General features: G+C 46.4%; 1 protein-coding gene across 1 annotated transcript in view; it reads left to right on the forward strand.

Annotated features, from left to right (window-relative positions):
* The first annotated feature begins 13,350 nt into the window (after nt 1–13,350).
* LOC112238735 (AT-rich interactive domain-containing protein 5B-like) overlaps nt 13,351–15,889 on the forward strand; it is a 99,505-nt gene continuing 96,966 nt past the window's right edge. Inside the window, exons 1-2 of the mRNA XM_042315876.1 lie at nt 13,351–13,806; nt 14,136–14,390. Of these exons, the coding sequence (XP_042171810.1) occupies nt 13,786–13,806; nt 14,136–14,390 (276 nt within the window). The 5' untranslated portion in view covers nt 13,351–13,785. The remainder of the gene's footprint in view (nt 13,807–14,135; nt 14,391–15,889) is intronic.

The following is a 15,889-nucleotide window of genomic DNA, read 5'->3' on the forward strand; positions in this document are numbered from 1 at the left end:
GGCTCCACTGTAATGACTATCCATCCTTAGAGCACGGCTCCACTGTAATGACTATCCATCCTTAGAGCACGGCTCCACTGTAATGACTATCCATCCTTAGAGCACGGCTCCACTGTAATGACTATCCATCCTTAGAGCACGGCTCCACTGTAATGACTATCCATCCTTAGAGCACGGCTCCACTGTAATGACTATCCATCACGGCTCCACTGTAATGACTATCCATCCTTAGAGCACGGCTCCACTGTAATGACTATCCATCCTTAGAGCACGGCTCCACTGTAATGACTATCCATCCTTAGAGCACGGCTCCACTGTAATGACTATCCATCCTTAGAGCACGGCTGCACTGTAATGACTATCCATCCTTAGAGCACGGCTCCACTGTAATGACTATCCATCCTTAGAGCACGGCTCCACTGTAATGACTATCCATCCTTAGACCACGGCTCCACTGTCATGACTATCCATCCTTAGAGCATGGCTCCACTGTAATGACTATCCATCCTTAGAGCACGGCTCCACTGTAATGACTATCCATCACGGCTCCACTGTAATGACTATCCATCACGGCTCCACTGTAATGACTATCCATCACGGCTCCACTGTAATGACTATCCATCCTTAGAGCACGGCTCCACTGTAATGACTATCCATCCTTAGAGCACGGCTCCACTGTAATGACTATCCATCCTTAGAGCACGGCTCCACTGTAATGACTATCCATCCTTAGAGCACGGCTCCACTGTAATGACTATCCATCACGGCTCCACTGTAATGACTATCCATCCTTAGAGCACGGCTCCACTGTAATGACTATCCATCCTTAGAGCACGGCTCCACTGTAATGACTATCCATCTTAGAGACGGCTCCACTGTAATGACTATCCATCCTTAGAGCACGGCTCCACTGTAATGACTATCCATCCTTAGAGCACGGCTCCACTGTAATGACTATCCATCCTTAGAGCACGGCTCCACTGTAATGACTATCCATCCTTAGAGCACGGCTCCACTGTAATGACTATCCATATCCATCACGGCTCCACTGTAATGACTATCCATAGAGCACGGCTCCACTGTAATGACTATCCATCCTTAGAGCACGGCTCCACTGTAATGACTATCCATCCTTAGAGCACGGCTCCACTGTAATGACTATCCATCACGGCTCCACTGTAATGACTATCCATCCTTAGAGCACGGCTCCACTGTAATGACTATCCATCACGGGTCCACTGTAATGACTATCCATCACGGCTCCACTGTAATGACTATCCATCCTTAGAGCACGGCTCCACTGTAATGACTATCCATCCTTAGAGCACGGCTCCACTGTAATGACTATCCATCCTTAGAGCACGGCTCCACTGTAATGACTATCCATCCTTAGCACGGCTCCACTGTAATGACTATCCATCACGGCTCCACTGTAATGACTATCCATCACGGCTCCACTGTAATGACTATCCATCACGGCTCCACTGTAATGACTATCCATCCTTAGAGCACGGCTCCACTGTAATGACTATCCATCCTTAGAGCACGGCTCCACTGTAATGACTATCCATCCTTAGAGCACGGCTCCACTGTAATGACTATCCATCCTTAGAGCACGGCTCCACTGTAATGACTATCCATCCTTAGAGCACGGCTCCACTGTAATGACTATCCATCACGGCTCCACTGTAATGACTATCCATCACGGCTCCACTGTAATGACTATCCATCCTTAGAGCACGGCTCTACTGTAATGGCTATCCATCCTTAGAGCACGGCTCCACTGTAATGACTATCCATCCTTAGAGCACGTCTCCACTGTAATGACTATCCATCCTTAGAGCACGGCTCTACTGTAATGGCTATCCATCCTTAGAGCACGGCTCCACTGTAATGACTATCCATCCTTAGAGCACGGCTCCACTGTAATGACTATCCATCCTTAGAGCACGGCTCCACTGTAATGACTATCCATCCTTAGAGCACGGCTCCACTGTAATGACTATCCATCCTTAGAGCACGGCTCCACTGTAATGACTATCCATCACGGCTCCACTGTAATGACTATCCATCACGGCTCCACTGTAATGACTATCCATCCTTAGAGCACGGCTCCACTGTAATGACTATCCATCCTTAGAGCACGGCTCCACTGTAATGACTCCATCACGGCTCCACTGTAATGACTATCCATCACGGCTCCACTGTAATGACTATCCATCCTTAGAGCACGGCTCCACTGTAATGACTATCCATCCTTAGAGCACGGCTCCACTGTAATGACTATCCATCCTTAGAGCACGGCTCCACTGTAATGACTATCCATCCTTAGAGCACGGCTCCACTGTAATGACTATCCATCCTTAGAGCACGGCTCCACTGTAATGACTATCCATCACGGCTCCACTGTAATGACTATCCATCCTTAGAGCACGGCTCCACTGTAATGACTATCCATCCTTAGAGCACGGCTCCACTGTCATGACTATCCATCCTTAGAGCACGGCTCCACTGTAATGGCTATCCATCCTTAGAGCACGGCTCCACTGTAATGACTATCCATCCTTAGAGCACGGCTCCACTGTAATGACTATCCATCCTTAGAGCACGGCTCCACTGTAATGACTATCCATCCTTAGACCACGGCTCCACTGTAATGACTATCCATCCTTAGAGCACGGCTCCACTGTAATGACTATCCATCCTTAGAGCACGGCTCCACTGTAATGACTATCCATCACGGCTCCACTGTAATGACTATCCATCACGGCTCCACTGTAATGACTATCCATCACGGCTCCACTGTAATGACTATCCATCCTTAGAGCACGGCTCACTGTAATGACTATCCATCCTTAGAGCACGGCTCCACTGTAATGACTATCCATCCTTAGAGCACGGCTCCACTGTAATGACTATCCATCCTTAGAGCACGGCTCCACTGTAATGACTATCCATCACGGCTCCACTGTAATGACTATCCATCCTTAGAGCACGGCTCCACTGTAATGACTATCCATCCTTAGAGCACGGCTCCACTGTAATGACTATCCATCCTTAGAGCACGGCTCCACTGTAATGACTATCCATCCTTAGAGCACGGCTCCACTGTAATGACTATCCATCCTTAGAGCACGGCTCCACTGTAATGACTATCCATCCTTAGAGCACGGCTCCACTGTAATGACTATCCATCCTTAGAGCACGGCTCCACTGTAATGACTATCCATCCTTAGAGCACGGCTCCACTGTAATGACTATCCATCCTTAGAGCACGGCTCCACTGTAATGACTATCCATCACGGCTCCACTGTAATGACTATCCATCCTTAGAGCACGGCTCCACTGTAATGACTATCCATCACGGCTCCACTGTAATGACTATCCATCACGGCTCCACTGTAATGACTATCCATCCTTAGAGCACGGCTCCACTGTAATGACTATCCATCCTTAGAGCACGGCTCCACTGTAATGACTATCCATCCTTAGAGCACGGCTCCACTGTAATGACTATCCATCCTTAGAGCACGGCTCCACTGTAATGACTATCCATCACGGCTCCACTGTAATGACTATCCATCACGGCTCCACTGTAATGACTCATCCATCACGGCTCCACTGTAATGACTATCCATCACGGCTCCACTGTAATGACTATCCATCCTTAGAGCACGGCTCCACTGTAATGACTCCATCCATCACGGCTCCACTGTAATGACTATCCATCCTTAGAGCACGGCTCCACTGTAATGACTATCCATCACGGCTCCACTGTAATGACTATCCATCCTTAGAGCACGGCTCCACTGTAATGACTATCCATCACGGCTCCACTGTAATGACTATCCATCACGGCTCCACTGTAATGACTATCCATCACGGCTCCACTGTAATGACTATCCATCACGGCTCCACTGTAATGACTATCCATCACGGCTCCACTGTAATGACTATCCATCCTTAGAGCACGGCTCCACTGTAATGACTATCCATCCTTAGAGCACGGCTCTACTGTAATGGCTATCCATCCTTAGAGCACGGCTCCACTGTAATGACTATCCATCCTTAGAGCACGGCTCCACTGTAATGACTATCCATCCTTAGAGCACGGCTCCACTGTAATGACTATCCATCCTTAGAGCACGGCTACACTGTAATGACTATCCATCACGGCTCTACTGTAATGACTATCCATCCTTAGAGCACGGCTCCACTGTAATGACTATCCATCCTTAGAGCACGGCTCCACTGTAATGACTATCCATCCTTAGAGCACGGCTCCACTGTAATGACTATCCATCCTTAGAGCACGGCTCCACTGTAATGACTATCCATCCTTAGAGCACGGCTCCACTGTAATGACTATCCATCACGGCTCCACTGTAATGACTATCCATCCTTAGAGCACGGCTCCACTGTAATGACTATCCATCACGGCTCCACTGTAATGACTATCCATCCTTAGAGCACGGCTCCACTGTAATGACTATCCATCACGGCTCCACTGTAATGACTATCCATCCTTAGACCACGGCTCCACTGTAATGACTATCCATCCTTAGAGCACGGCTCCACTGTAATGACTATCCATCCTTAGAGCACGGCTCCACTGTAATGACTATCCATCACGGCTCCACTGTAATGACTATCCATCACGGCTCCACTGTAATGACTATCCATCACGGCTCCACTGTAATGACTATCCATCCTTAGAGCACGGCTCCACTGTAATGACTATCCATCCTTAGAGCACGGCTCCACTGTAATGACTATCCATCCTTAGAGCACGGCTCCACTGTAATGACTATCCATCCTTAGAGCACGGCTCCACTGTAATGACTATCCATCCTTAGAGCACGGCTCCACTGTAATGACTATCCATCCTTAGAGCACGGCTCCACTGTAATGACTATCCATCACGGCTCCACTGTAATGACTATCCATCCTTAGAGCACGGCTCCACTGTAATGACTATCCATCCTTAGAGCATGGCTCCACTGTAATGACTATCCATCCTTAGAGCACGGCTCCACTGTAATGACTATCCATCCTTAGAGCACGGCTCCACTGTAATGACTATCCATCCTTAGAGCACGGCTCCACTGTAATGACTATCCATCCTTAGAGCACGGCTCCACTGTAATGACTATCCATCCTTAGAGCACGGCTCCACTGTAATGACTATCCATCCTTAGAGCACGGCTCCACTGTAATGACTATCCATCCTTAGAGCACGGCTCCACTGTAATGACTATCCATCACGGCTCCACTGTAATGACTATCCATCCTTAGAGCACGGCTCCACTGTAATGACTATCCATCCTTAGAGCACGGCTCCACTGTAATGACTATCCATCACGGCTCCACTGTAATGACTATCCATCCTTAGAGCACGGCTCCACTGTAATGACTATCCATCACGGCTCCACTGTAATGACTATCCATCACGGCTCCACTGTAATGACTATCCATCCTTACAGCACGGCTCCACTGTAATGACTATCCATCCTTAGAGCACGGCTCCACTGTAATGACTATCCATCCTTAGAGCACGGCTCCACTGTAATGACTATCCATCCTTAGAGCACGGCTCCACTGTAATGACTATCCATCACGGCTCCACTGTAATGACTATCCATCACGGCTCCACTGTAATGACTATCCATCATGGCTCCACTGTAATGACTATCCATCACGGCTCCACTGTAATGACTATCCATCCTTAGAGCACGGCTCCACTGTAATGACTATCCATCCTTAGAGCACGGCTCCACTGTAATGACTATCCATCCTTAGAGCACGGCTCCACTGTAATGACTATCCATCACGGCTCCACTGTAATGACTATCCATCCTTAGAGCACGGCTCCACTGTAATGACTATCCATCACGGCTCCACTGTAATGACTATCCTTAGAGCACGGCTCCACTGTAATGACTTAGAGCATCCATCCATCCTTAGAGCACGGCTCCACTGTAATGACTATCCATCCTTAGAGCACGGCTCCACTGTAATGACTATCCATCACGGCTCCACTGTAATGACTATCCATCACGGCTCCACTGTAATGACTATCCATCCTTAGAGCACGGCTCCACTGTAATGACTATCCATCACGGCTCCACTGTAATGACTATCCATCCTTAGAGCACGGCTCCACTGTAATGACTATCCATCCTTAGAGCACGGCTCCACTGTAATGACTATCCATCACGGCTCCACTGTAATGACTATCCATCCTTAGAGCACGGCTCCACTGTAATGACTATCCATCACGGCTCCACTGTAATGACTATCCATCCTTAGACCACGGCTCCACTGTAATGACTATCCATCCTTAGAGCACGGCTCCACTGTAATGACTATCCATCCTTAGAGCACGGCTCCACTGTAATGACTATCCATCCTTAGAGCACGGCTCCACTGTAATGACTATCCATCACGGCTCCACTGTAATGACTATCCATCACGGCTCCACTGTAATGACTATCCATCACGGCTCCACTGTAATGACTATCCATCACGGCTCCACTGTAATGACTATCCATCCTTAGAGCACGGCTCCACTGTAATGACTATCCATCCTTAGAGCACGGCTCCACTGTAATGACTATCCATCCTTAGAGCACGGCTCCACTGTAATGACTATCCATCCTTAGAGCACGGCTCCACTGTAATGACTATCCATCCTTAGAGCACGGCTCCACTGTAATGACTATCCATCACGGCTCCACTGTAATGACTATCCATCCTTAGAGCACGGCTCCACTGTAATGACTATCCATCACGGCTCCACTGTAATGACTATCCATCACGGCTCCACTGTAATGACTATCCATCACGGCTCCACTGTAATGACTATCCATCCTTAGAGCACGGCTATACTGTAATGACTATCCATCAGGCTCTACTGTAATGACTATCCATCATCCTAGAGCACGGCTCCACTGTAATGACTATCCATCCTTAGAGCACGGCTCCACTGTAATGACTATCCATCCTTAGAGCACGGCTCCACTGTCATGACTATCCATCCTTAGAGCACGGCTCCACTGTAATGACTATCCATCACGGCTCCACTGTAATGACTATCCATCACGGCTCCACTGTAATGACTATCCATCACGGCTCCACTGTAATGACTATCCATCCTTAGAGCACGGCTCTACTGTAATGGCTATCCATCCTTAGAGCACGGCTCCACTGTAATGACTGTGTGTGTGTGTGTACCTGTTCTTATCAAACACAGTCATCTGAGCTACGAACGTCGTTTCTCCAACTTCTTCTTGTCTGACGGTGGAGCTTCTCTTCTTCCTGTTACACGGCTCCACTGTAATGACTATCCATCCTTAGAGCACGGCTCCACTGTAATGACTATCCATCCTTAGAGCACGGCTCCACTGTAATGACTATCCATCACGGCTCCACTGTAATGACTATCCATCACGGCTCCACTGTAATGACTATCCATCCTTAGAGCACGGCTCCACTGTAATGACTATCCATCCTTAGAGCACGGCTCCACTGTAATGACTATCCATCCTTAGAACACGGCTCCACTGTAATGACTATCCATCCTTAGAGCACGGCTCCACTGTAATGACTATCCATCACGGCTCCACTGTAATGACTATCCATCACGGCTCCACTGTAATGACTATCCATCACGGCTCCACTGTAATGACTATCCATCCTTAGAGCACGGCTCCACTGTAATGACTATCCATCACGGCTCCACTGTAATGACTATCCATCCTTAGAGCACGGCTCCACTGTAATGACTATCCATCCTTAGAGCACGGCTCCACTGTAATGACTATCCATCCATCACGGCTCCACTGTAATGACTATCCATCACGGCTCCACTGTAATGACTATCCATCCTTAGAGCACGGCTCCACTGTAATGACTATCCATCCTTAGAGCACGGCTCCACTGTAATGACTATCCATCACGGCTCCACTGTAATGACTATCCATCCTTAGAGCACGGCTCCACTGTAATGACTATCCATCCATCACGGCTCCACTGTAATGACTATCCATCCTTAGAGCACGGCTCCACTGTAATGACTATCCATCACGGCTCCACTGTAATGACTATCCATCCTTAGAGCACGGCTCCACTGTAATGACTATCCATCACGGCTCCACTGTAATGACTATCCATCCTTAGAGCACGGCTCCACTGTAATGACTATCCATCCTTAGAGCACGGCTCCACTGTAATGACTATCCATCCTTAGAGCACGGCTCCACTGTAATGACTATCCATCACGGCTCCACTGTAATGACTATCCATCCTTAGAGCACGGCTCCACTGTAATGACTATCCATCACGGCTCCACTGTAATGACTATCCATCCTTAGAGCACGGCTCCACTGTAATGACTATCCATCACGGCTCCACTGTAATGACTATCCATCCTTAGAGCACGGCTCCACTGTAATGACTATCCATCCTTAGAGCACGGCTCCACTGTAATGACTATCCATCACGGCTCCACTGTAATGACTATCCATCCTTAGAGCACGGCTCCACTGTAATGACTATCCATCCTTAGAGCACGGCTCCACTGTAATGACTATCCATCCTTAGAGCACGGCTCCACTGTAATGACTATCCATCACGGCTCCACTGTAATGACTATCCATCCTTAGAGCACGGCTCCACTGTAATGACTATCCATCACGGCTCCACTGTAATGACTATCCATCCTTAGAGCACGGCTCCACTGTAATGACTATCCATCACGGCTCCACTGTAATGACTATCCATCCTTAGAGCACGGCTCCACTGTAATGACTATCCATCCTTAGAGCACGGCTCCACTGTAATGACTATCCATCACGGCTCCACTGTAATGACTATCCATCCTTAGAGCACGGCTCCACTGTAATGACTATCCATCCTTAGAGCACGGCTCCACTGTAATGACTATCCATCCTTAGAGCACGGCTCCACTGTAATGACTATCCATCACGGCTCCACTGTAATGACTATCCATCCTTAGAGCACGGCTCCACTGTAATGACTATCCATCACGGCTCCACTGTAATGACTATCCATCCTTAGAACATGGCTCCACTGTAATGACTATCCATCACGGCTCCACTGTAATGACTATCCATCACGGCTCCACTGTAATGACTATCCATCACGGCTCCACTGTAATGACTATCCATCCTTAGAGCACGGCTCCACTGTAATGACTATCCATCCTTAGAGCACGGCTCCACTGTAATGACTATCCATCCTTAGAGCACGGCTCCACTGTAATGACTATCCATCACGGCTCTACTGTAATGACTATCCATCCTTAGAGCATGGCTCCACTGTAATGACTATCCATCCTTAGAGCACGGCTCCACTGTAATGACTATCCATCACGGCTCCACTGTAATGACTATCCATCACGGCTCCACTGTAATGACTATCCATCACGGCTCCACTGTAATGACTATCCATCACGGCTCCACTGTAATGACTATCCATCCTTAGAGCACGGCTCTACTGTAATGACTATCCATCCTTAGAGCACGGCTCCACTGTAATGACTATCCATCCTTAGAGCACGGCTCCACTGTAATGACTATCCATCCTTAGAGCACGGCTCCACTGTAATGACTATCCATCACGGCTCCACTGTAATGACTATCCATCCTTAGAGCACGGCTCCACTGTAATGACTATCCATCACGGCTCCACTGTAATGACTATCCATCACGGCTCCACTGTAATGACTATCCATCACGGCTCCACTGTAATGACTATCCATCCTTAGAGCACGGCTCTACTGTAATGACTATCCATCCTTAGAGCACGGCTCCACTGTAATGACTATCCATCCTTAGAGCACGGCTCCACTGTAATGACTATCCATCCTTACAGCACGGCTCCACTGTAATGACTATCCATCCTTAGAGCACGGCTCCACTGTAATGACTATCCATCACGGCTCCACTGTAATGACTATCCATCACGGCTCCACTGTAATGACTATCCATCCTTAGAGCATGGCTCCACTGTAATGACTATCCATCCTTACAGCACGGCTCCACTGTAATGACTATCCATCACGGCTCCACTGTAATGACTATCCATCCTTAGAGCACGGCTCCACTGTAATGACTATCCATCACGGCTCCACTGTAATGACTATCCATCCTTAGAGCACGGCTCCACTGTAATGACTATCCATCCTTAGAGCACGGCTCCACTGTAATGACTATCCATCCTTAGAGCACGGCTCTACTGTAATGACTATCCATCCTTAGAGCACGGCTCCACTGTAATGACTTTCCATCACGGCTCCACTGTAATGACTATCCATCCTTAGAGCACGGCTCCACTGTAATGACTATCCATCACGGCTCCACTGTAATGACTATCCATCACGGCTCCACTGTAATGACTATCCATCACGGCTCCACTGTAATGACTATCCATCACGGCTCCACTGTAATGACTATCCATCACGGCTCCACTGTAATGACTATCCATCACGGCTCCACTGTAATGACTATCCATCCTTAGAGCACGGCTCCACTGTAATGACTATCCATCCTTAGAGCACGGCTCCACTGTAATGACTATCCATCCTTAGAGCACGGTAATAGTATTATTCTAGACTATTGCTAATAGTATTATTCTAGACTATTGCTAATAGTATTATTCGACTACAGTGTGGGACTCTGGTCTGCGGTGTGATTGGCTGGGCTGCATGGGACTCTGGTCTGCGGTGTGATTGGCTGGGCTGCATGGGACTCTGGTCTGCGGTGTGATTAGCTGGGCTGCATGGGACTCTGGTTTGCGGTGTGATTGGCTGGGCTGCATGGGACTCTGGTCTGCGGTGTGATTGGCTGGGCTGCATGGGACTCTGGTCTGTGGTGTGATTGACTGGGCTGCATGGGACTTTGGTCTGCGGTGTGATTGGCTGGGCTGCATGGGACTCTGGTCTGCGGTGTGATTGGCTGGGCTGCATGGGACTCTGGTCTGCGGTGTGATTGGCTGGGCTGCATGGGACTCTGGTCTGCGGTGTGATTAGCTGGGCTGCATGGGACTCTGGTCTGCGGTGTGATTGGCTGGGCTGCATGGGACTCTGGTCTGTGGTGTGATTGACTGGGCTGCATGGGACTCTGGTCTGCGGTGTGATTGGCTGGGCTGCATGGGACTCTGGTCTGCGGTGTGATTGGCTGGGCTGCATGGGACTCTGGTCTGCGGTGTGATTGGCTGGGCTGCATGGGATTCTGTTCTGCGGTGTGATTGGCTGGGCTGCATGGGACTCTGGACTGTAGTGTGATTGGCTGGGCTGCATGGGACTCTGGACTGTAGTGGGATTGACTGGGCTGCATGGGACTCTGGTCTGCAGTGTGATTGACTGGGCTTTTCTTATCAACCTCTATTACCCCTCTGTGTGTCACATTACACTGTTTAATCACTGCATGTCATAGCAGCTCTTCAATCTGCAACTACAATAAAATTTGATTTGATTTGAAACTGGTTGCTTCCACATTCAAATCGCTGTTAACATTTTTGTCTTGTATCTTCTGTGCAAAATTATTTAAAAAACATTGTAACTGTATAAGAATTATTCACATAACTTTATGAATATTCAAACATGTTGCACATTGTAATTAACAACAGTATATAAAGTAGGCTATTATTTTCCCCTTTGTTTACAGCGTAAAAGATTACATGCCTGAAGCTAAAATATATTAGGCTATTATTTGATCTATATATGTTTAGCCTATTAGATTACGTGCCTGAAGCCAAAATATATCCATCTATTTTTGTCTGTAGCCTAATGTTGTTAACAGGCTTCAACGTCAAGGCATTTTAATACAGCAGCAGGCCTGTGTAATTCAGTCATTCCATGCATGCCTCCTTTTAGCTCCGCCTACAACCAAAATCCCCTTCATCTATGCAATCAATGACCAACAGATCTATGTTTACAGATAAGTGTCATTGATAAAATAGTCGGTGGAACAAATATAGCAATATCCTTTGACAAATCAATAGTTCTATTTTTTTTAAATATATATATCGTGTCCATTGTGTCCGATTACCCTCGTGACTGTTAAACATTGCATAACGTAGCCTATAAAAAAGATCTGACATTAGCCTGCAGTTTTTAATCACGTTAGCAGCGTTTATTAGACAGGAGACCCAATTCCACATGAATAACGTATGACTTCAGAGACAGCTGCAAATAACTTCCCTTATTGTTCATTTATTTAGCAACATTGCCTAATCCGCTGTCTTTCTTTCTCATGTTCAGGCTTAAATCTTTAAAAACTGTATATATGTCTGCATATATAGTGCGCTGCGTTTAGATCGGGCTACAATTCACTACCTGTATAGTCTAATGTAATTGCCAATAGGCTGCACCAAATGAGTTGCATTTAGCCTAGATGACATCATTAAAACATGTGGTATTAAAACTAGGATATTACTTAGTCATCTTGCTGCCAGCAGCGGTGAAAAGCTTGTTCCGTCCCTATCCAGAATGATTAAGTTCACAGACTCTCTCAACCTCTGTACAGTATAGCCAACCTAATGAAACTAGAAACAGGAAACCAGACACAATGTAACAACTAATTAACGGGTATAGACACAATGTAACAACTAACGGGTATAGACACAATGTAACAACTAATTAACGGGCATAGACACAATGTAACAACTAATTAACGGGCATAGACACAATGTAACAACTAATTAACGGGCATAGACACAATGTAACAACTAATTAACGGGCATAGACACAATGTAACAACTAATTAACGGGCATAGACACAATGTAACAACTAATTAACGGGCATAGACACAATGTAACAACTAATTAACGGGTATAGACACAATGTAACAACTAATTAACGGGTATAGACACAATGTAACAACTAATTAACGGGTATAGACACAATGTAACAACTAATTAACTGGCATAGACACAATGTAACAACTCTGGAACTGCCCCCATCTGTCTCCGGCAGCAAGCGAGATTTCACAGGTGGCGAACGTGAGCAGAGGTTCGGCGAGATTTCACAGAAATAAGAAGAGAGAGAGGGAACAGACATAGCGAGACAGAGAGAGAGGGAAGAGAGAGACATAGCGAGAGAGACAGAGAGAGACAGAGAGAGACAGAGAGAGACAGAGAGAGAGAGAGAGAGACAGAGAGAGACATAGAGAGACATAGAGAGACATAGAGAGACAAAGAGAGAGACATAGAGAGATAGGGAAGAGAGAGACATAGCGAGAGAGAAAGAGACCTTGCATCTGCAGGAAATGATATTTTTTATTATTACATATTCAAACGTCCTTGCTTCAGGTCCTGACAGAGACATAACTGTGTTATTACACATATTGGATGATTATAGGCTGAAATCGTTTTGAATAAATATAGTTTGTATCGCAGCATCACCGGTATGTGGATAGTGTCCTGTCGGCAAGAGCAAATCACAATAATTAGATCATCCAGATGTTTTAATGGATACGGATTTTACACCAGCCTCTCTCTGAGGGCATGCACCCATGCATTTTGGAATTTATCATGGCTATTTCCTTTTGCAATTCTACAACAAAAATGTACATTTGAAATAAAGTACACGGAAGAAATATTAGACGACATTTTCATACATTTTGGGTGTACTAGATTGCTAATATTTAGATTTCATATTGACGCAGGACGCAATACTGCGTGCGCATATATTGCTCCCTTCCAGGACCGTTTAGCAGTCCATTCAAGCGGACAGTTTTGGAGAGAATGTTGAGAGCGTCGAGATGGAGCCCAACTCACTCACGGTATTTATCATTATCTACCCCGATTCTCTTTAATCGCATTTCATTTCTTAGTGATGGAAGCCAAAGTTACGGATATTGCGTTATATATAACAATAATGCATGAATACAGGAAACTTTTTAACAACATTTTATAGTCTATTTTATAAATCATTATGTTGTTCTATCAGATCATTTGTTTAAAAAAAAGTACCCTTTAAATCATATTGCGATCGTTATACGGTTTTAACGTCTCAATTCAATCAAGTGCATGTTGCTTTTGATTTGTGCTTGTTTTATATGCCTGGTACTGGGTAATCTGTGAAATGAATGACTTATCGCTGTTTCCGCAGTGGGTCGGCTCACCTTGCGGTTTTCACGGACCTTACATTTTCTACAAGGCTTTTAGGTTTGACATTGAAGCCAATCCTCGGATCCTGTCTGTGGGAGACTTTTTCCTAGTGAGGTGTAGACCCGGGGAACCGCTCTGCATAGCGGAGCTACAGCTGTTATGGGAAGAAAGAAGCAGAAAACTACTTTTATCCAGCTCCAAACTTTATTTTCTCCCCGAAGACACCCCTCAGGGACGGACTGTCAGTCACGGAGAGGTGATTACACACTTTATTTTCTGCCTTATACTTTGTGTGTTAAATTATAGACTGCATTCTTCTGCGAATAACATTTCAAATAATGTCTGTGTCGGTGGTATGACCAAAATGGAGCTGCTATCTCGATTCCGCTTTCTGTGTGACACAAAAACGGATAACACCTCTTATTTCCTCTAGTGAGACAACCGATGCGGTTATTCCTGTCACATAGGCTACTAATGGGGCCTGAAATTACCTGCTGTCCTCTCTACACAATCCCCTGGCTCTAGCGCTGACTAGTCATTTTGTTTTGTCGCTTATGTTAGTTTGATGAAATAGGCGTATATATATATATATACATATATACATATATATATATATATATATATATATATGACAGGAATAACAGGATAACAGGAATGTCACATAGGCTACTAATGGGGCCTGAAATTACCTGCTGTCCTCTCTACACAATCCCCTGGCTCTAGCGCTGACTAGTCATTTTGTTTTGTCGCTTATGTTAGTTTGATGAAATAGGCGTATATATATATATATCGGGAGCTTCATGAAATGGGTTTCCATGGCCTAGAAGCCGCACACAAGCCTAAGATCACCATGCGCGATGCCAAGCGTTGGCTGGAGTGGTGTAAAGCTCGCCGCTATTGGACTCTCGATGGTGGAAACACGTTCTCTGGAGTGATGAATCACACTTCACCATCTGGGAGTCCAACAGATGAATCTGGTTTTGGCGGATGCCAGTAGAACGCTACCTACCCCAATGCATAGTGCCAACTGCAAAGTTGGTGGAGGAGGAATAATGGTCTGGGGCTGTTTTTCCTTAGTTCCTGTGAAGGGAAATTTTAACGCTACAACATACAATGACATTCTAGACGATTCTGTGCTTCCAACTTTGTGGCAACAGTTTGGGGAAAGCCCTTTCCTGTTTCAGCATGAGAATGTCCCCGTGCACAAAGCGATGTCCAATCAGAAATGGTGTGTCAAGATCATGTGGAAGAACTTTACTGGCCTGCACAGAGCCCAAACCTCAACCCCATTGAACACCTTTGGGATGAATTGGAACGCTGACTGCGAGCCAGGCCTAATCGCCCAACATCAGTGGCAAGTCCCCTCAGCAATGTACCCACGTTTAGTGGAAAGCCTCTCCAGAAGAGTGGAGGCTGTTATAGCAGCAAAGGGGAGAACAAAATCCATATTAATGCCCATGATTTTGGAATTAGATTTTCGACAGGTAGGTGCCCACATACTTTTGGTCATGTAGTCTCTAGTCTCTCTCTGTTGTTATTGAGAGGACTAAACAGTCAGCCCTGTGACTTGGACTAAACAGTCAGCCCTGTGACTTGGGCTAAACAGTCAGCCCTGTGACTTGGGGCTAAACAGTCAGCCCTGTGACTTGGGACTAAACACTCAGCCCTGTGACTTGGGACTAAACAGTCAGCCCTGTGACTTGGGACTAAACAGTCAGCCCTGTGACTTGGGACTAAACAGTCAGCCCTGTGACT

This window comes from Oncorhynchus tshawytscha, unplaced genomic scaffold (assembly GCF_018296145.1).
Source record: "Oncorhynchus tshawytscha isolate Ot180627B unplaced genomic scaffold, Otsh_v2.0 Un_contig_1928_pilon_pilon, whole genome shotgun sequence".
Classification (NCBI taxonomy): Eukaryota; Metazoa; Chordata; class Actinopteri; order Salmoniformes; family Salmonidae; genus Oncorhynchus; species Oncorhynchus tshawytscha.